This window comes from Rhinoderma darwinii, chromosome 2 (assembly GCF_050947455.1).
Source record: "Rhinoderma darwinii isolate aRhiDar2 chromosome 2, aRhiDar2.hap1, whole genome shotgun sequence".
Lineage (NCBI taxonomy): Eukaryota > Metazoa > Chordata > Amphibia > Anura > Rhinodermatidae > Rhinoderma > Rhinoderma darwinii.
Genome location: NC_134688.1, coordinates 411,222,981 through 411,245,870, shown reverse-complemented (window position 1 = coordinate 411,245,870; position 22,890 = coordinate 411,222,981). Strand labels below are relative to the sequence as shown.

At 44.6% G+C, this 22,890-nt stretch overlaps 1 protein-coding gene across 2 annotated transcripts in view; it reads left to right on the top strand.

The window, feature by feature from the left end:
• The first annotated feature begins 2,479 nt into the window (after positions 1 to 2,479).
• Positions 2,480 to 22,890, top strand: part of SH2B2 (SH2B adaptor protein 2) — a 157,652-nt gene continuing 137,241 nt past the window's right edge. The window contains exon 1 of one of the 2 annotated variants that reach the window (XM_075854196.1): positions 2,480 to 2,615. Coding sequence is in view for 1 of the 2 variants with exons in the window: in XM_075854195.1 (XP_075710310.1) it covers positions 2,960 to 3,038 (79 nt within the window). In the remaining variant the exon portion in view is untranslated. Of the gene's footprint in view, positions 2,616 to 2,783; positions 3,039 to 22,890 lie in introns of those variants that run through there. The other variant, XM_075854195.1, reaches the window with a different exon arrangement.

Sequence of the window (22,890 nt, the reverse complement as noted above, 5' to 3'; positions counted from 1 at the left end):
ATTCCGCTACAGGAGAAGTGAGTGACTACACTGTCCATATATGGACACAGCGAAGTCACTCACTTCTGCAGCGGAATCCCCGACTCTATGGCCGGGGATGCCGCTACAGGAGAAGTGAGTGACTACACTGTCCATATATGGACACAGTGACGTCACTCACTTCTGAAGCGGAATTCCCGACCTGTGGCAGGGAATTCCTCTCCAGGAGAAGTCAGTGACTACACTGTCCATATATGGACATTAAAGTTAGTGACTTCTCCTGGAAGGGGGGGGGGGGGATAGGTGCAACCTACAGGGGCGCTGTGTGGCATCACCTACAGGGGACTTGGTGGCATCACCTACAGGGGGCTGGGTGGCATCACCTACAGGGGGCAGGGTGGCATCACCTACAGGGGGCAGGGTGGCATCACATGCAGGGGGCAGGGTGGCATCATCTGCAGGGGGCTGGGTGGCATCACCTACAGGGGGCTGGGTGGCATCACCTACAGGGGGCAGGGTGGTATCGCCTGCAGGGGGCTGTGTGGCATCGCCTGCAGGGGGCTGTGTGGCATCGCCTACAGGGGGCAGGGTGGCATCGCCTACAGGGGGCAGGGTGGCATCACCTACAGGTGGCTGTGTGGCATCATCTAAAGGGGGCTTGGTGGCATCACCTACAGGGGGCTTGGTGGCATCACCTACAGGGGACTTGGTGGCATCACCTACAGGGGACTTGGTGGCATTACCTACAGGGAGCTGGGTGGCATTCCTACAGGGGGCAGGGTGGCATCACCTACAGGGGGCTGTGTGGCATCACCTACAGGGGGCTGTGTGGCATCACCTACAGGGGGCTGTGTGGCATCACCTACAGGGGGCTGTGTGGCATTACCTACAGGGGGCTGGGTGGCATTACCTACCAGGGGGGCTGTGGCATTATCTACAAAGGGCTGTGTGTGGCAACAAAGTTAAATGAAATTCATCCAATTTTAAAACGGACAGGGAAAAAAACTGATTCAAATCGGGTCCAAATCGGCCGGTAAAAACGACAACTCGGCCCGGAACGGAATCGGAACGGATGCAAACCGGATGCAAACCGGCCGGGAAAATCGGCCAAAAACGGCCGACACTCGGACCCTGTCGTGTGAATGAGGCCTAAAAGTCCCAGTGTCCAGATGTGCTAAGCTAATAGAGACATTCCCCAAGAGACTTGTATCTGTAATTATAGGAAAAGATGGCTCCACAAAGTATTAACTTTCAGAGTCTGAATAATTATACACATTAAAGTTCTATGTTTTTTGTCCTAATTATTGTTTGTGTCACAGTATAAAATATTTTGCACCTTTAGGCTATGTTCACACAGAGTTTTTTGCAGGCAGATCAAATTCTGCCTCAAAATTCCGTCTGGAATTTTGAGGCAGATTTTGATCTGCCTGCACGTCGTTTGCCTCGTTTTTTTGCGGTGTTTTTCGCCCGCAGCCATTGAGCGTCACGGGCAACAAACGCATCAAAATACGCTTTCTCTGCCTCCCATAGGTCAGAGACGTAAACACCCGAAGATAGGGCATGTCGCTTCTTTTTCACGCGAGACGGTTTTGGGAGGCATTTTTGGCCGTTTTTTGGCACGTTTTCCAACACGGTTTCCGTGTCAAAAAAACTCTGTGTGAACTGGCCCTTAAAGGGAACCTGTCAGCAGTTTTAAGGCCTCGAAACTAATGACAGAGCGATATAGGGGAGGAGGAGGACATTGTAAACATATATTTTTTAGGCGTTTGCTCCTCCTGGTGTGGCGGTTGCTGGTACCACTCTCTGCACTGAATGACGGCTCTAGTGGCCAATCAGGAGACCGCTAGAACCATCAATCAACCATCAGAGGGGCGGGGCTTGCATCATGCAGTGCAGGGGCACTTGTACATAGAGTCCCGCCTCAGTGGCACATGCGATTGGCGTGCCGGTGAAATTATACATAATTTTTTCAGTCACGCAACTTGCATAATCGAGACAAATAGTATGTTTGCAATGCCCTCCCTATCCCCTATATCGCTCTGTCTGCAGTTTTGAGGCTTTAAAACTGCAGACAGCTTCTCTTTAAAATAATAGACATGTTATGTAAATCAAATGGTACAACCCCCAAAAATCTATTTTAATTCAACCTTGTAATGCAACAAAACAGGAAAAACACCAAGAGGGTGAAAACCTTTTGAAAGGTGCTGTACCACCCAGCTTTCCCTGAGGAATAAATAACTAAGACTAACAACACAATGACCTATATTTACTGGTGTATTTGTGTTTGTTTTTTTTGGAGAGGGGGGTCCTGTATAGACCAGCATTTGTGAATCCTCGCTTCCACTGAAGCAATATTGACATGACCTTACTGGAGGCAGCCCCTGTGAAACGAGGGGATTGTGCTGGTGAAAAAATCTCAATAGTAGCAGCAGCACAGACATGACACTGGCCCTTTAAGAGCTGCGCAGTGAGCCGGGCGCCGCCTCCAGCTCCGGGGGTGTGGAAAACAAGAAAGGGATTTGTGTGATCGTGTTATTTGTCGCCAGTGTGACAGGAATAGTGGAGCATGCTGACTACAAAGCCAGGGATGTAAATCCCCCTGCGCCCCGTGCACCAGCAATGATCCCCACCACAGGGTAAGTGACCCTGGCGCCAAGGCTGTGCCCTCACTCTCCGGGCAAGGCTGTAAGGGATTGCTGGGGACAGATTTGCTTTAAAGGGAGGGATCCAGGGACAAGTGCACATTGTGGGGCTGCCTGCCGAGCTGCTTTATATCATTACTGTGTTCCGGTGGCATTCATGGAGCATCCCTCGTGCCAGCCTCCGTGATCTGCATCCTTCATATATAACGGGGCTCTGCCTTGTTCGTTCTCTCCTGGCTGGTAAAGATGCCCCTGTGCCCTGGGGCTGCATTCTGTCCTGTATGAGCTGACCCTTCTGTGCCCCCTGCATTATTCATGGTGAAGCCAAAGCCAGGCAGATGTTGTGTGTGCCCTTCTGGGGGAGGACATGCCCTGCTACTACTGTAAAGCATCATGGAGACGTGGGGGGAGAGAGAGGTAAATGTTGTGTGACAGACTCATGGAATAACAGAGCGAGAAATATGTGTAAACAGCACTGTGGGGCTGGTCTGTATTGCATTCTAGGAGATGTGGGGTACTGAATGTCCTTTATATTATTGATAAGTCGTGACCATTGACTGTGATATGCGACATTCTACGGTTATAACCTGGAGACCACGCACTTAACCTTTTCTCGAGCGTTCGTCCTGTTCTCAACCGATAAAACGGAAGGAGGTTATAGGGACATTGCCGCTTGTACGGAGGGAAACGTCGTTTAAAACTGTTGCTTTCGTATTCCTCAAAAATTGCTCAAGACACTTGGAGAAAATTAAGCGCTCCATGAAACCGTCTCTTTAACTGTGATTGATCTAACTTCTCGTCCTAAGTCATGACATATCATGATGATACATACGTGGCACGACATGTGAATATTTAACCACGCCCCTATCTACCGATTAAAAATGAACAATTTCATCGCCATGGGTAGGTGTACGAGAAAATGGCATAAATTGTTTAGAACTATTGAGTATAACATGAGGGTGGATTTTTCCCCGGTATATTTATACAATTGATACACGCGCCCGATCGCTCTCGATCATTGGTCTGCTGACACTTATGGTGCACTTGATCATTGTTTCTCGCTGTATTAAAAGCGGTACATTAAATGCTACATTAACACCTATGGCAGGAGCCGTTCACAAAGCTCTTACTACAGAGTGCTGCCATTGCTTTTCTATAGCTGTAGTGGGGGCCATCTGGCATTTATTGCCCATTTACCTAAATAAACACCGCTATAGACTATAATGGATAAGAGGTTGCTTTGTGATTTTTTTTTTGTGGGGAAACATAATCTTATTCTTTAAAGGGAATGTGTCGCTAGAATTTTATTTTTTCAGTTAAACAATTAGTATTTGAGTGATTACACATTGTTTTAATTTTTTCACAAGTCAGGAAATATTATAAATTACATTCTAATTTATAACATTTCCATGTGCTGGCCACTAGAGGGAGCAGTTCCCAAAATTGCTGCATGGTCACTGTGGTAAAGCAACCTCCTTGATTTAGGCTGCAAATTTGGGGAGGACACACTCTCCTCTAGTGTCCTCACACAATCCCCCCTCCCTTCTTCTGGCTAGTGCCAGGAGAGGGAGGGGTTTGAATGTCTTCAAACCTCCTACACTGTGTGCCGCCATTTTCTGAGCGACTGCACAGTGTAGGAGGATTAGATACAGGGCTCAGCAGACTGTATCACACGAACATAATAGACACATCATACACAAACATAAATTACCTGCTCCTGCCTCCGCAGGTCTACACTCCTATACCTTGCGCCTTCGCTTCGTGGAACATATGGCCGGAAGCCGCGGCTGGAAGTCGTCATCTTACTGTCCAGTAGCGGCTTCCGGTCCACATGAATATGACGCCGGATTTCGCTCAACGAACTAGCTTAGTTTTGGTCTGTGTGGGAGCGGCGCATGCGCCGTTCCCACACAGACGGCGTACGCTTCTGAGAATGGAACGGCTCCTGTTCACATTCTCTATGAAATGGCGCCGGATTTCGCTCTGCCGAACACCTTCCTTTTGGTCTGTGTGTGAGCGGCGCATGTGCTGTTCCAACACAGACGGCGTATGCTATAGTGAATGGAACGGCTCCCGTTCGCATTCTCTATGGGGATGTATGTGCCGTATTCCATCTCTGTATGTGTCGTTAATCGACACATACAGAGATGGAAAAAAAAAATGGCAGCCCCCATAGAGAAGTAGAAGTTTGAATACTGTAAAAAGTAGAAAGTCACAACACTAATAAATAAAAATGTTGTTTATATTTTATTAAATGCAATATAATTTAAAAAAACTAAAATCATGACACCTTCCCTTTAACGCACATGGACGTATTGGACGGAGGAGAACGGGGTGTATTGGAAATACAAGAGGTCCCTGACAGCAGAGGCTTCATTCACATGGAGATCAGTTTGAAAAGATCTCTGTTTTTATTGAATTAATGGCCTCAGTGTTTCCTCATAACCGTGTTGGTCGAGCTGAGTGGTCATTTAAAGGTTTAATGTATTTATGATAATGACTGGTAGGAAAAGTCCAAGCAGACTCCACTCCCATCATGGAGCAGCAGATGGGTCGCATTGCTTGTATGTGCGGCGCACAGCTGCTGTACTGTACATCATAAAAGCTTATCACTCTTCCAGTATTGACTGCGGAAATGGAAATGTGCTCGGAGAACATGGTACCAGCTCTGTGGTCTGTGTGTTCTGTGAGGGATGCTGGGAATGGCTCATTAGATCGCATGTCGGAGTTACTTCCAAAAAACAAAAATATCCTAGATTAGATTTACAGGTAGCAATGAAAGCGCACAGAGTGGTAAATATAGCATGCATATTTGTCTATCATATGTCTGTATGTTAAAAAATATACTGGGGTCTGTCAATAAATCTATTATTTTTGGAGCATGTTATGTGCCTATTAGTGGGATCTGCTCTGACCAAGCTTCTCGTCAGGGAATAAAATATTGTGTACCCTCTGTATTAGGCCTCATGCATGTGTGGTACAGATCCATAATATGGCAACCATAGATTTTATTGCCCCATAGTGTACATGATTTTTTTTTCCCATACTCTGTTTCACGCCATATTACCTTTACGGAGACATACAGAGGGCCTATTGGTATGTAATACTATTACGGGGTCTGTGCAGGAGCCCTTCGTGAGGGAGAATGAGCCAATCAGAAATGTCAAGAGTGCTCATGTGACCGTTACTACTAGCTGGGTAGACTCTGATAGCCTCATTTATCAAAACTGTCTAAGAAAAGCTGACTTTGTTCCCATAGCAACCAATCAGAGCTCAGCTTTCCATTTGGAACAGCAGTTGAAGAAATGAAAGCTGAGTTCTGATTGGTTGCTATGGGCAACAAGGCCATTTTTTCCCTTAGACAGTTTTGATAAATGAGGCCCTAAATAAAAATAAAAAATAAAGTATATTGTAAAAAGTCCTTGAGAAATTCTCATCCATTAAGTTGATGAAAAATTAATGCAGTTGTTGCTGTACATCCATCTGTAAAAACTTGTTTGACAACCAATATGGCTGTATTATGGCTCTTTCTGGTGGTCACTCAGCTATTCTAGGGCCTTGAAGAACATGGTATTGCTCCATAGATAGGCTCATTTTCAGTTGATTTAATGGAAACCTGTCACAAGGTTTGGAGCCACTAAATCACCATCATGTTTTTCTACAGCTGGGGATTAGCGTTCCAATCTGCCAAACCTCAAATTGTCAATTTCGGCAGTAGTTAGTAAAGTATCTTACAATTTACCGAGATGAGCCCGGGAGCGGCATTGGACGCATGGCACAGATGAAGCGAAGTGTACGGTCTTTGGTTTTATGTGCGAAACTCGCATTTGCCCGTTGCCTCCGGACTTCTCTTGGTAAATTGTAATTTACTTCATAAACTATTCCCGAAACTGACGTTTTTGAGGTTGGCAGGTTTGGAACACTAAACCCCAGCTGTATAACGGCATGCTGGTGGTTTAGCGGCTCTATACCTAGTGACAAGTTCCCTTTCTCAAGACAACTCACTCTGTTTTAATTCACTGACAGCAAGCAATATGTTGATTTGGTAGAGAATGAAACAGAAAGTTTGTTAGAAAGTTGCATAAAATTTCATTTTACAATGATTGGAATGCCCATACATGCCCAATGGGACACGAAAATTGCCTTCCGATGTATGGCTGGACGTGACAAACCGTAGACAAACCCTCGTGTTTTCCTCCTTTGCAGAACGATCGTTCGTGATCGCACGAGTAACCCATACACATTCAACTCCTTTCAATACCCAGATGAAAGTTTCCAGTACCGACGACCAGTTTTTTGGAAGACTACTGTTGGCCATTGGGGTGGTTGTAATAATCGTTCGCTTAATTTTCTAAAGTGTCGATCGTTTGTTTTGGTCGAAATCGTCCACATTCATCAACTTTTATCTTATGTGTATGGCCACCTTAAGAGTCCTCTGAGTTCAAAAGCTGGTGGTGCCTTCAGATTGCAAGGGTTGGGCAAGGATCACTCGGCCCCTTACCACAACTTTACATACAAACTGGTATATGCTATGGAGCGTATGGTGGAATCTATGTTTTGAGATGACAGGATTCATTGTCCACTAATAATCTGTAATTCTAATCAAAGGCAACAATATTTTTTTAGCTAACCCAGTGACATGTCAAACCTTAAAATGTTGCTTTCGTATTGTTTTTTGATTTGGTGGATTCTCTGATGCCTTAATTGTTATTTACTTATTATTCTGTTCATGGGCATCATGTTGCATTTTATGTTTTGTCCAACTTTTCTGCAGGGAAAATAAACTATCCATAGCACATCAGTAGAGCTCCATTGATTGGTATCAGTCATGGCATTACCATTCACATGTGGCTTTATGTTTCGACTTTTAGGAGTGCGTCTTGATTAGTCATTCCCAATCCCTACCTTTATCAGCTAAACATATCATTACAAAAATCACTTAAAGGGATTGCCCACTTTCAGCAAATTAATGTTATTTTGTGTATACAATTTTCCAATATACTTTCTGTATTAATTCCTCACGCTTTTCAAGATCTCTGCTTGTTATTATTCAGTAGGAACATTCATTATTTCTTTCCAGTGGATAAAATTCTGTCTGTGGTCATTTGGTGGACACACAGGTGCTGGGATCATTAGACGACACAGCTCTGATACACATAGGGTGAGATCTACAGGGCGGATACGCTGCATAAAAGCACAGAGCGTATCTGCCCTTTGCGCTGCAGGGAATTCCAGACGAAAAACCGCACCAAAGTGTGGTGCAGTTTTTCGACCGGAATGTCCGCTGCAGTAAACTGCACCTAAAAAAAGTTTCATGCTTACGTAGCCATGGCAACGCGTCCCTCCGCCATCTTGCAGGCTGGCATCCTGGAATGACGATCCCATCCCAGGAGGCCAGTCTGGACGAAGAAACACAGAATTCTGGGTAAGTATAAGGGTATGTTCACACGGCAGCGTCCAATACGCCTGAAATTACGGAGCTGTTTTCTGGCGAAAACAGCTCCTCAATTTCAGAAGTAATTGCTCGTACTCGCGTTTTTTGCGGCATCAATTACGGACGTAATTGGAGCTGTTTTTCAATGGCGTCAATGAAAAACGGCTCCAATTACATCTCAAGAAGTGATATACACTTCTTTGATGCGGGCGCCTTTTTACGCACCGTCTTTTGACAGCGGCGCGTAAAAAAAAAGCCCATGTACACAGAACATCGTAACCCCGTTGATTTCAATGGGCAGATGTTTGCCAGCGGTTTGGAGCCGTATTTTCGGACGTAATTCGAGGCGTAAATTTACGTCCGTAAATAGGGCGTGTGAACATACCCTAAGATTATTTTTTTTCTGTGTTGTGTTTTTTCCGGCGGAATCACTGGAATCATCTGCTGTTTGTTGCGGGTTTTACCTCCCCATTATATTCAATGGGGAAAACTTGCAACAAATATACAGCACTTATGCAAATACAATAGTCAACTACGCTATTCCATACAGGGGCATTCAGTAAAAAAAGTTTTTTTTTTCAATGGAAGCCTATGGGTGACGTATGCCACAAAATGCCTGTACAGTTAGATACATCAGAGCCTTATTTTGGAAGTATATGTCGGGAGATCATTCTAACATACAGTGCTGTGTCAAGAAATGTAGCAATGCACTTACACACTTTTTCCTACCCAAGCTGCAATTTCAGTTTCTACCTAAACAGATAGGTAAAGTTTAGGCCTCATGCACACGACCGTAGCCATGTGCACGGCCGTGATTTTCGGGGCGGAGTGTCACCCGCAAGCCGTCCGCAAATCGCGGGCCGAGCACATGGCCACGGCCATTATTTGCTATGAGCCTGGACCGCAGAACACGGCCGTAGTAAGACATGTCCATTCTTTCTGCGTTCCGGGCTCCTGGGCCATGCACGGACCGTGGAAACCACGGTCGTGTGCATGGCCTCAGGAATGAATGGGGTCGCAATTCTCCCGTGGATTTTCGGGGGAATTGCTGCCGCAAAAGCACGTTCGTGTGCATGGGGCCTTATACTTTTGTATTGTTTTTTTATGTTTCTGTAAAAAAAAATAATGTTCTATCTGTTTCATCAGTAATTTAAAGGGGTTGTCCACTACTGGACAACTGATGACCTATCCACCGGATCGGTCATCAGTACGTGATCTGTGGGGGTCCGACACCTGGACCCCGTGCCGTTAAGCCGCTCCGGCTGCCTCCGAGTACATGCCAGAAGCAGTTGGCTCTTTACATAGCATAGCGGCCGTGCTGCAGTACTGCAGCTCTGCTCCTATTCAAGTGAATAGGAGCAGAGCTGCAGTTCGGCAGCACGGCCTCTGTACAGAGCCTTCTGCTTCCGGCTCCGTATATCACATAATGGGCCATAACATCCGTTGACTGGAGGCAGCCGGAGCGGCTAACGGTGTGGGGTCCGGGTGTCAGACCCGCACCGATAATATACTGATGGCCTATCTGGTGGATAGGTCATCAGTTGTTCAGTAGTGGACAACTCCTTTAAGTTTTTGTGGAATTATTTTATTGGCATAACTTTATTTATTGTGTCTTTAGCTATACAATCTCCAGAACTCTTGTGCTGCAAACGTATAAATTGTTACATGACAAACTTATTTATTGGACGGTGATGAAAATGTCTTAGACCTCATGCACACGACCGTATTTTTGTCCTCCCGTAAATACTGGCGTAAATACGGGTCCGGTGTCACACGTATTCGACCCGTTTTGCGCGAGTATTTACGGACCCGTGCCCGTAAATATGGGTCCGGTGTCACCCGTATTCCACCCGTATTTACGGGCACGTTTTTGGCTGCAAAATAGCACTGCACTAATCGGCAGCCTCTTCACTCTATCAGTGCAGGATAGAGAGAAGGGACAGCCCTTTCTGTAATAAAAGTTAAAGAAATTCATACTTACCCGGCCGTTGTCTTGGTGACGCGTCCCTCTCTTCACATCCAGCCCGACATCCCTGGATGACGCGGCAGTCCATGTGACCGCTGCAGCCTGTGATTGGCCTGTGATTGGCTGCAGCGGTCACCTGGGCTGTAACGTCATCCAGGGATGTCGGGCCGGATGTCAAGAGGGACGCGTCACCAAGGCAACGGCCGGGGGACCGGACTGGAGGAAGCAGGAAGTTCTCGGTAAGTATGAACGTCTTTTTTTTTTTTTTTTACAGGTTGCTCTATATTCTGATCGGAATTCACTGTCCAGGTGCTGAAAGAGTTACAGCCGATCAGTTAACTCTTTCAGCACCCTGGACAGTGACTATTTACCGACGTCGCCTAGCAACGCTGCCGTAATGACGGGTGCACACACGTAGGCACCCGTCATTACGGGAGCTCCACAGACTTCTATGGGCTGCCCGTGCCGTTATTACGGCCTGAAATAGGACATGTTCTATCTTTTTCAACGGCACGGGCACCTTCCCGTAAGAGAACGGGAAGGTACCCGTGGCCAATAGAAGTCTATGAGCCCGTTATTACGGGTCGTAATTACGACCCGTAATAACGGGAGTTTTTACGGTCGTGTGCATGAGGCCTTAGAAATATAATATACAATGAATCCATCCCTATACAATAAAAGTCCAGCAGAGTCGTCCTCTACTTTTAAAAGCTATGTACACCTTTAAAAACATTTGTTTTTAATAAAACAGTGTATCAGTGTGTTTTGTGCAACTTTTTAATGACTTTTTATTAAAAATGATTTGAAATAATCTGCCTCAAAATTCCTTCAGGGATTTTGAGGCAGATTTTGACCTGCTTGCAATTTCTTGCAGCGTTTTTTGCCCGTGGCCATTGATTTCAATGGGAGATCAGAGGCAGAATTGCGGCAAGAAAACGTATGCCACTTTTTTTTACCGCGAGCGGCTAAAAGCCACTGCATAAAATAAAACGCCTCCGCCTCCCATTGAAATAAATGGGAGGCAGTTTCAGATGTTTTTTAGCGCTGATTATATTATAGCTTCAGTACCTTCATGTTGGAAAAAAAGTTGTAAAAGATCAAAACATTTATGATGAAAATATTGTTGTGTTCTCTGCCTGTAATTGCATAAAATTTGTACAGACGACGGTGATAGGAATCATGACGATGACTTATTTTGACTTGTTTTTACCACATCGTGGTTGTTGAGAGTTGAGTTGTTATTGCAGTGTGTACCAGAATTGTGAATTATTTTACATTACATAGGGGAATAGATATAATAGTTTAAGTAATTGAATGTATTTAGAAAATGGAGTTGTGTTCCAAACATCCGTCCTTTCGACTGTCAGGAAGACGGCCTGTTTTATCTAATGTCGTATAATTAGCGTCGAGCACGTATGCTTCGTGAATTTGAATTTACAGTCTCTCGGGGTCGACAACAGACTGGAGATTAAAACATGAGCACCGTCTCTGGCTACTTTATCTTTAAACAAGTATTATTATGCATATTTAACATTAAAAAGATTAGAAATTCATATTATAAAAGCCAAAGGGTTAACTACAGATAAAATGAAAAGAGGCATGTAGTCCAGGTGCAAAAGAATCCCAAAAGAATCCCTGCTATTCTTCTTGTATAAAATCTTCCCTGCTGCTTAAAGGGAACCTGTCACATTGAATTTGCAGTCCAATCTGCAGGCAGTTATAAAGCAGGAGAAACGGAGCAGACTAATATATAGTTTTGTGGGAAAAGATTCAGTGTAACTTGTATTTTATTCATTCAGACCTCTGCTCATTCTGGGATTAGGAGTCCAGTGGGCGGTCTCACTCAATGATTGACAGCAGGGATTTAGATCTATAAATTACAAGTTCTTTTCCCACAAAAATATATACTGTACATCAATCTGCTCTGCTTCTTCTGAACTATGGCCCTGTTCACGCGTCGGATTCCACTGCAAAATTACGCTTCCCATTTATTTAAATGACGGACGCATTGCCGCTAGCCTTTTTTTTTTCAGCTAGCAGGAAAAAGAAGCGTCCTGCCCGATCTTTGGGCGGATTCCACCTGAACCTTCCATTTAAGTCAATGGGAGAAGCAATCTTCCTGCCGATGGCACGAATAATTCCGCGGTGCATTTCGTGGCGGGACCCGCCATGCAAAATCCACTGTGAGAATAGGGCCTATTACATGCTGCCTACGGAATGGACTGCGTTTCAACATGACATGATCCATTTATGTGTATTTCTATAAATTTGAATAAAACGGTTCAGGATATGTGAATAAAAAACGACATTTCATTCATTTTTATTGACACTCAAGTATTAGGAGAAGCTAGCTACTTGCTCTCTGGCATGTTTTACACATACAGCATTTTGATGCGTTTTTGGTGGCTTTTTTACCCAAGAATGCCCACATAGCATATTCTTTTTTGCAGCATTTTTACAGTCAGTGGTGTTCCATTAAAATGCAGCATTCTCGATTTATTGCGTTTTTTTTCCTGGCTTTTTAAAAATAACGCATGTACATCATGACACTAACTATAAAAGGCCACTAAAAACACATGTAATAACACCATAAGGCCGGATTCACACGAGCGTGTTTGGTCCGTGTGTCCGCTGCGTGAAACTCACTGCATGTCCTATACTTCTGTGCTTTTTGCGCATCACGCACCCATTAAAGTCAACGGGTGCGTGAAAATCACGGACATCAAACGGACGTCATCCGTGTGCTCTCCGTGTTTTTCACGCACCAGATGCTAAAGAAATGATGAGGAAAAAATAAAACACCTCCTTCAGTTTTTTTGCTGATGTAAAAAACGCGTGATATACAGATGACATAAAACGCAGACGCGCACCGTACACTGATACCACATGGAACTGCAACGCAGGAAAAACGCTGCATTTTTTATGCGCGCAAAACGGACATGTTCGTGGGAATAAGGCCTTAGGCTTAGGGTATGGTCACACGTGGCATTTGTTGCAGAAAATTCTGTGACTGCTCCATACAGTTGAACGGGGCTGCATGCACGTGGTGCAGAAACAAACTCATTCAGACGTATGGAATGGATTTTCATTCAGAGAAATTTCTGATGTCACAATTAAACTCCTTGCCAGAATTTTTCACTCACATTGCTTTTACATATCTCTGCTGTGAGCTGAACATCTGAGGTGTTTGAGATAGACCGGTTGCTATAGATACACAGCAGTCTCTCCCTAGCAACCAGTCAATCTCCTATTTCTCAAGTCTTCAACTGAAGACCAGATTCACAACTACAGGCAGAGGAAGGCACACAGGCTTTATAATACTCATTTCATCTTTTCTATACCTCTGAGGCCTTATTTACACGAACGTGTGCGTTTTGTGCGCGTAAAAAACGCAGCGTTTGCGCATGTTGCACTTCCGTGTGTCATCAGTGCTTGGTGCGTATCTGCGTTATTTTTGCGCGTATGGCATCCTTATGGCACGCGGTTTTGACGTTTACAAAATGAAATGAAGGAGGTGGTTTTCTTTTTCCCATCATATCTTGAGCAACTGTTGCGCGAATCACGCACAGAACATGGATGTGCGTCCGTCTGCTGTCCGTGATTTTCACGCACCCATTGGCTAAAAACGCTCAAGTATAGGACGTGCAGTGAGTTTAACGCAGCGGACACAGGCTGCGTGAAAAACACGGAATGTCTGAATGGCCCCGTTGACTTGCATAGGTCCGTGCAATGTGTGTGATTTTCACGCGCTTATCACAGACGTGAAATACGCTCGTGTAAATAAGGCCTTAAAAGGGGTTTTCTGATGGCATATGGTTGGTGTCCGATTGCCGGGGGCCCCTATCAATCCTGGGAATAAAGTGGCCGCATTTCTGGTTTAGCACGGTGTAAACTTCACAGTTTTACCCTGTACACCTGTCCTGCCGGCCACCTTCTGCGCAGGGAACTGCATCAAAGCTCTCTTCACTTAAATAAGGCTGCACAGAAGATGGCCGGAAACGCCACTATGCAGGGAAAAACGTCTAAATGTGCATGATCATTGAATATTTGTCATAATGAACGGTTTGCTTTTAAAGCAAAATGTAAACAAATAGCACAGTTTTTTTACTGTATTTTTTTTAAAGTGGATCACCAGGAAACAGTTTGCTAGGCAATAATAATCACTGTAATGGATATAAGTTGTCTTTGTGCAGACCTATTGGGGAGCTTGTGGTTGGTTTTAACATCCAATGTGCACAAGCAGCACTGAAGTGTAAGGTATGGAGAAAGGAAAGAGCAGCAGCAGTATGAGCCTCTGATGTGGCAGATTTCAGAATACTCCAGTCTTCCATTGTCACGATTTGAACCCAGAAACTCCTGTGTCCCAGGCAGTAGCTCTTCTCATTGAGCTTCTGGTTATGCTGGACAGCTCCAATGCTAAGGGTATGTTCACACGCTGAGCCAAAAACGTCTGAAAATACGGAGCTGTTTTCAAGGGAAAACAGCACCTGATTTTCAGAAGTTTTTTGAGCAACTCATGTTTTTCGCGCCGTTTTCGCGCCGTTTTTTTGCCCGTTTTTGGAGCTGTTTTCAATAGAGTCTATGAGAAAACGGCTCCAAAAACGGCCCAAGAAGTGTCCTGCACTTCTTTTGACGAGGCTGTAATTTTACGCGTCGTCTTTTGACAGCTGTCAAACGACGACGCGTAAATTACAGGTTGTCGGCAAACCCATTCAAATGAATGGGCAGATGTTTGCCGACGTATTGGAGCCCTATTTTCAGGCGTAAATCGAGGCATAATACGCCTCGTTTACGCCTGAAAATAGGTCGTGTGAACCCAGCCTAAATCTTTTGTTTGTTTAGGTTTTATTTACATTTCTTGAACTCTCAGACAACCCCTTTAAGGCTCTTTCCCCACAGGCATAGCTTTAGGGTGTACAGATGTAGCAGTTACACCCTAGACCTTAGGCCTCTCTGCCACATAAGAAGACACCGGTGTTCTAAATGGCACGTGGTAAAAGGGGGTCCTTTTACATATTTGGCATTAGGGCCCTGGAGCTTCAAGTTAAGCCAGTGTTCCTCCCGACCTCCACATTAACATGCACATTTGGCCGATCTGCCTCTTTTGCAGATCCGGTCAAAAGTACTAGAAATAGTGCAGCATGCAGTGCTATTTATTTTTTTTTTACTTTTTACGGAAACCTGACGGAATCCATTTAAGAAAAAGGTTAGAGTCATTATTGTCCTTCATTTACCGGCTCCGGTACTTCAGTTTCTTTCATTCTTCTGTTCCTATGAAGGTGTGAACCCAGCCTTAAACAGTGTAGAAAGTAGACAATAAGTCAGAATTACCCAACAGAAAGGTGATACTAAGAATTATCTTTTTATGCTTACAACTAGACATCTGCTTTAGGGGGGATTCACACGAACGTGTATTGGGTCCGTGCGGGCCGCGTGGTTTTCACGCGCCACGCACAGACCAATACAAGTCTATGGGGCAGTACAGACAGTCCGTGCTTTTTGCGCAGCGTTTGTCCGCTGCGCAAAAAGCGCGACATGCTCAATATCTCCGCGTATTTCGCGCATCACGCACCCATTGAAGTCAATGGGTGCGTGAAAACCACGCAGGTCGCACGGAAGCACTTCCGTGCCAACTGACTGAAACAGCGCACCAGCTGTCAAAAGGATGAATGTAAACAGAAAAGCACCACGTGCTTTTCTGTTTCCAAACATCCAAACGGAGTGTCTTTGAGATGAGCGAACCCGGACAACCGAACCGAACTTCACCGGGTTCGGCCGAACTCGTTTTGGCCGAACCCGGCAAAACAAATTCCGGTACGCGACGTCAGGCGATAGTCACTGTCCAGGGTGCTGAAAGAGTTAAACTGGTTCAGCACCCTGGACAGTGACTTCCGATCCCAATATACATGAACGTGTAAAAAAAAAAAAGAAATTCTGACTTACCGATAACTCCCGGCTTCTTCCTCCAGTCTGACCTCCCGGGATGACAATTCAGTCCAAGTGACAGCTGCAGCCAATCACAGGCCAAGCACAGGCTGCAGCCAATCACAGGCTGCAGCGGTCACATGGACTGCCGCGTCATCCAGGGAGGTGGGGCCAGATGTCAAGAGAGGCGCGTCACCAAGGACGCGTCACCAAGGCAACGGCCGGGAAGTTCTCGGTAAGTACGAACTTTTTCTTTTTTTTTTTAACAGGTTTCTCAATATTGTGATCGGCATTCACTGTCGAAGGTGTTGAAAGAGTTACTGCCGATCAGTTAACTCTTTCAGCACCCTGGACAGTGACTGACGTCGACTAGACTCATCTCTATGATGGCGGCTGCGCGAAAATCACGCAGCCGCGCATCATACACGGATGACACACGCAGATGTCAAGTGGTTTTTGCGCGCGCAAAACGCCGCGTTTTTTGCGCGCGCAAAAACGCAACGTTCGTCTGAATCTGCCCTTAAGGAAGAATGTTGTCAACACCCACGTCAGTCATGTGAAAAAGTAACATCCCCTTAAAACTTAATAAGTTGTTGTACTCCTTTTCCAGCAATAATTGCAACCAAACACTTCCTATAATTTGATACCAATCACTAGAAAATTCATTCAAAGTATAGAAAGGTTCTGCAAAGTAATGGATGTGTGTTGCATAAAAAAAAAGAAAAAAAGTCTGGTGGACCATCAGCTATTAGCCCATAAACATGCACATTATTTCAATGGGAAAGGATGTCTGGTACCTCTGCTGCTGCCTTAGGCTGGGTTCACACGACCATGTTACGTCCGTAATGGACGGAACGTATTTCGGCCGAAAGTCCCGGACCGAACACACTGCAGGGAGTTATGTACGATGCTAGGAGTCCCTGCCTCGCTGCAGGACAACTGTCCCGTACTGAAAACATGATTACAGTACGGGACAGTAGTTCCACGGAGAGGCAGGGACTCCTAGCATCGTACATAACTATGATGCTAGGAGCCCGGCTCCCTGCACTGTGTTCTGTCCGGGACTTTACGGACGTAACATGGTCGTGTGAACCCAGCCTAACACTGTGGGGGTTGGTCTGATTAACATACAACCCTTGTTTCCCCAGACTGGAGACATTGGGAGACAGTTGGACTGTCCACGTATATATTATAATTTCTACAGGATCCTCTAATTTATCTGATGTGTAATGGTCAACACCAGCCGCAGGGATGGAAATTAGGATTAGCACTCAATAATAGGAAAAATGCAAACACTGTAAGGACCGAAGGTAAAGACCAGACTTTTTTTTTTTAATTCAAATTCAGCAGTAAAGTGGCATGATCATCATCATCATCATCATCATCATCAACATCATCATCACTTGGGCATGTGGACACACGACAGGTTGCAGCAGCGAAGTTACATGGAAGAGAAAATAAAAGCATATTGATTTTTTGGGACTATTATTGATTTCTATAAAGCGCCAGGAAAATGTAGGTGCACTTAAGCCACCCACTGTCTAGTCATCAATAATTTAGGAAAGTATTCAAGTCTGTGGAGACAAATATGTGGTCCATGTAATACACGGATGGGCTTAGTTCGCCAGAGCATCAGCTTCCGAATACTAACTGGCTATCCGCTCTATGGGGTCCCCCTATTAAGTACCATACCCTAATAGGGGGTGTCTAATATCGATTACATCTAAGTTATGAACGTTATGAATTCTAAATTATGAAGTTATGGATATTAGCTGGATAATGTGTGTCAGAGACACGTAGGACCCTGCTCTCAGCCGAGCTGACAGCTCAGCTGAACTGACGGATTCGGCTGAGAGAAAATGCTACAGCTTCTATGTATACAGGATACATAGAAGCTGACTTTTTTTTTTTTTTCGAACCAAAGTAAAATAGAAAATTGCTTAAAAGCACAAACCACATTGATTAAAACAAAACATTCCATTCAAAGGTGTACATAGCTTTTAGGCTTATGTTCAAATCCTACAGTTTGTTTTTAGTCATTCATATTTGCTTAGTCTTATCTGACTTTAAATGCACTTTCAGACAGTTCCAAGATTTGGCAATGGCGCTCTTCACAGCTAGAGAAATATTACTGAGCATTTTATGAATCCTGAAAACATGAGGTCAGTATTGCAGTCAGTTGCGCTGCTGTCATTTCACAGTTTAGCACAATGTCTTGCAAGCCATCAACACTGATCATGTGCAGCACAGGTGACTGACTAATGTGCGCTGGTAAATTACCACTGTAATTGCTCATTTACATCTTATGGTATGTTCACTCGCCCTATTTACGGACGTAATTCAGGCGTTTTATGCCTGGAATTACGCCCGAAAAAACAGCTCCAAAGCGTCGGCAAACATCTGCCCATTGAATTCAATGAGTCTTACGGTGTTCTGTGCAGACAGGCTTTTTTTTTTACGCGCCGCTGTGAAAAGACGGCGCGTAAAAAGACGGCCGCCTCAAAGAAGTGCCTGTCACTTCTTGGGATGTAATTGGAGCCGTTTTTCATTGACTCCATTGAAAAACAGCTCCAATTACGTCCGTAATGGACGGCGCGAAAAACGCGAGTACGAGCAATTACGTCTGAAATTCATGAGTTGTTTTCGCCTGAAAACAGCGCAGTAATTTCAGACGTAATTGGCGTTGCCGTGTGAACATACTCTTACTGTGTTATTAGATAGGTACAAGTCTGTTGTGTAATGTATTTTCTGTTCCTCTGCGAGGAAATTGTTTATATTGAAAGAAACAACATTTTCATGTTTCATGTTAAGCGCTGTCGTCTCTTCTTTTTGAAAGAACATTCTATTGGTAAGAAAAGTGAGCAGCTACTATTTACTACCTCTCTAGTTTCTTCCTCTCTTTATCAGTGTGCACGAGTCCAATAAACTGGATATGATTGAACAGTAGCACAAGCTGCCATTTTGCTCTTCGAGTAGAAAATTATTGCCAAGGGAGACTGGAGACTGGGCATGTAGTCCATCTTTTTTAGAGGCGATCTGCAGGATCTTTTGGGTCTAATATTTATAACAATCAAATATCCAGACAACTGGCATCTAAGGCCCTGTTCACACTGAGTTTTTTTACGCGGAAACCGCGCCGCAAAACTCCTCAAAAACCGCCCGAAAATAGCTCCCATTGATTTCAATGGGAGTTGGACGAGTTTTTTTTACTGCGAGTAAAAAAACTGCGTCGCGGTAAAAAGAAGCGTCATGACCCAGCTTGAGGCGGTTTCCGCCTCCAAAACCCCATTTCAATTACTCAGAAAGAGGAAAAAAACGCCTCGACGAGTGTTCTGACGAGTTTTTGTCAAACCACTGTGCAAAAACCGTCTGGAGCAGTTTTTGCAGGAGGAATTTTCCTCCTGCAAAAAACTCCGTGTGAACATAGCTTAAATGTCTGTTCACATTTTTGTGGCAGATTTACTATTACTGTTGTGCCATAAGTTCTTCCTTCAGTTGCACCGCACCTTCTTTTCGGCAAAAATAATTTGAAACTAATTTTGTCAATGAAATGCACCAAAAAGAACAGATGTTTGCGACTCACCCGACAAGGGCACGTAACTTCGCTGGAAATCAAGCATGGTCTAAGATGTGTCATATTGCGCCCACATTTGTGCATAAAATGTTGGCTAAAATAAGCCAACCAAAAGGTGGTCTAAAGTTATACAGAAGCGTCTAAAGATACGACAATTTTATGATCCAGCATGAGCCACTGTGAAAAATTTAATTTTAATTCTAGTCTAATTCTAAGCTGTTCGAATTTAAGAGAGTATTAGCAAATCTGCCTCATGTTGTTTTTTCATAGGAGACATGTACTCAGCTTTTTTTTTTTTTTTTTTAAATCTTACATTTTTATTGAAAGATTTTTATACATTACAACCAAACAAAAATACACATAAGTAACAAACACACAATACTGTTCGTATTAGAATGACACTCCATACAAGTAAAACACAGTACTCAGCTTTTATTAGACATTCAAAGTAGTAAGAAATATGGTCTTGTACTGTATCCTTTCAGCACTGGGATCCTGGGTTCAAATCCGACCAAGGGCAACATGGAGTTTGTATGTTCTCCCCGTGTTTGCGTGGTATTCCTTCAGTACTCCGCTTTTTCCCACACTCCAAAACATATATAGGTTAATTTTCTTCCTATGAAATTGCCCCTAAAGGGGTTGTCCATGATTAGAAAAGCATGGCTACCTACTTCCAGAAAGAGTGCCGCATCTGTCCATGGGAAATTTCTGGTGTTGTAGCTGAGCTGAGCTGCAATACCACACACAGCCTGCAGACAGGTGTGGCACTGTTTTTGGAAACAAGCAGCCATGTTTTCCAATTGTGGTCCGGGCTCATTGAAATCAATGCACATTTTGTGTGTGCAAGATCTGTGATTGCGGACAACCCACCGATGACACTATGCTGCCCGTCCGTGCCGTAATCACGGACCGTGCCCACAGTCATAATTATAGACAAACACAATCTAACTAAACAAGTAACACACAAACACTTGTATTAGTCATTTCCCTTATTTGGGACATTGAGCAACCATCCACAGTGGATGGAGAAAAAGTAAATTAACCTGGATGTTAATGACTCCTTCAAGAGCTAATTGGCCAAATGTGTTTCAATTAGGCTTCATTTACACGAGCGTAATATACGCGCGTGCTTTTCACGCGTGTCGTACGCACCTATATTACTCTATGGGGCAGTGCAGACAATGCGTGAATTTTGCGCAGCGCGAGTGCGTTGCGTAAAACTCACGACATGTTCGTTTTTCGCGCATCACGCACCCATTGAAGTCAATGGGTGCGTGAAAACCACGCATGCCGCACGGAGCCACTTCCGTGCGAACTGCGTGATTCGGGCAAGAGCTGTCAAACTGAATGTAAACAGAAAAGCACCACATGCTTTTCTGTTTACAAACATCCAAACGGAGTGTCAGAATTTAGAGATGAGCGAACCGAACTTCACCGGGTTCGGCCGAACTCGTTTTGACCGAACCCGGCAAAAAAATTTCCGGGACGCGACGTCAGGAGTTAAACTGTTTCAGCACCCTGGACAGTGACTTCCGATCACAATATACATGAACGTGTAAAAAAAAAAAAGAAGTTCTGACTTACCGATAACTCCCGGCTTCTTCCTCCAGTCTGACCTCCCGGGATGACAATTCAGTCCAAGTGACAGTTGCAGCCAATCACAGGCCAAGCACAGGCTGCAGCCAATCACAGGCTGCAGCGGTCACATGGACTGCCGCGTCATCCAGGGAGGTGGGGCCGGATGTCAAGAGAGGGACGCGTCACCAAGGCAACGGCCGGGAGACCGGACTGGAGGAAGCAGGAAGTTCTTGGTAAGTATGAACGTCTTTTTTTTTATTCACAGGTTGCTGTATATTGTGATCAGAATTCACTGTCGAGGGTGCTGAAAGAGTTACTGCCGATCAGTTAACTCTTTCAGCACCCTGGACAGTGACTGACGTCGACTAGCCTCATCTCTATGATGGCGGCTGCGCGAAAATCACGCAGCCGCGCATCATACACTGATGACACACGGAGCTGTCAAGTGCCTTTTGCGCACGCAAAACGCTGCGTTTTTTTTCATGCGCAAAACGCACACGCTCGTGTAAATGAGGCCTTAAGGAGATTAGATTGGAAGTGTGGGTTTCACAGGTGCTTTGCCCAGAAAATAAAGGCACACAAAGCATTTTTACTGAAAAAGCTATTCTTCTAAAAAAAGATTGGTTAGTGTGAACAATGCCTTGATGGTAACAACTTTAAGAAGACCTCAGATATGTCTGAAGCTGGAAAAGGCTACAAAAGCATTGCTAAATACCTTGGTGTACATCAATCCACGGTTAGACAAATTGTCCACAAATGAAGAAAACTCAGGACTCTTGCTACTCTACCTAGTAATGGTCGTCCTGTTAAGATTACCTCAAGAGCACAACGGCAATCCTGAAAGAGGTAAAAAAAAAAAGAACCCAAAAAACATACTGAAGACTTATAGTATAAGCAAAGCTGCTTCTGTCCAGAAAAAAAGCATTGCAGACCGTCTCAAGTTTGCCCAAAACTACCTGGATGTTCCATAATGCTTCTGGGAAAATGTTCTATGGGCTGATGAGATAAAAGTGGAACTTTTTAGCACAAATACACAAAGCTATGTTTGGAGGAAATAGAATCCTACCTGTGAAGCATGGTGGAGGGAGATTCATGGTTTGGGGCTGCTTTTCTGCCTCAGGGACTGAACACCTTGTGATCATTGAGGGAGCAATGAATTCAAAAGGTGTATAAAAACATTTTACTGGAGAATGTAAGGGCAGCAGTCCATAACCTCAAGCTGAAGAGAAGCTGGGTGATGCAACAAGACAATGACCCAAAGCACACAAGTAAATCAACTAAAGAATGGTTGAAAAAGAAGATTTGTGTTTTGGATTGACCGAGTGTCACGACGCGGGGTGTGGACTCGCTGGGCCGTACCGCGTAGCGGGATAGCAGCTGGCCAACTAGGTAAAAAACAATGTATATAGTCCAGAAAGGGTACCTCAGGCAATGTAGACAGTAGCGGTGACACAACTTAACTTTCACTGTAGATGGCACAGTAGATGCAGCGGAAGACACGACTTTACTTTCACTGTAGATGGCAAGGTAGCACGGGATACAGGGTACAGGCAGCAGGAACGGGTAACACTGGGAACTGGAAAACACTGGGAGACCATTTTCAAGACAATCTTTAGGTATACAACAACGCTCAGGCAAGGATCATGTGGGCAGAGCCCTTTTTATAGTCCAGCAGCATTCTGGGCTAAATACTGATTATTAGCAACTGGACACGTACTGGCCCTTTAAGGCCGAGCGGGGGCGCGCGCGTCCTGCGGGAAACAGTCTCAGAACCCGGAAGTGAGTGCCGCCG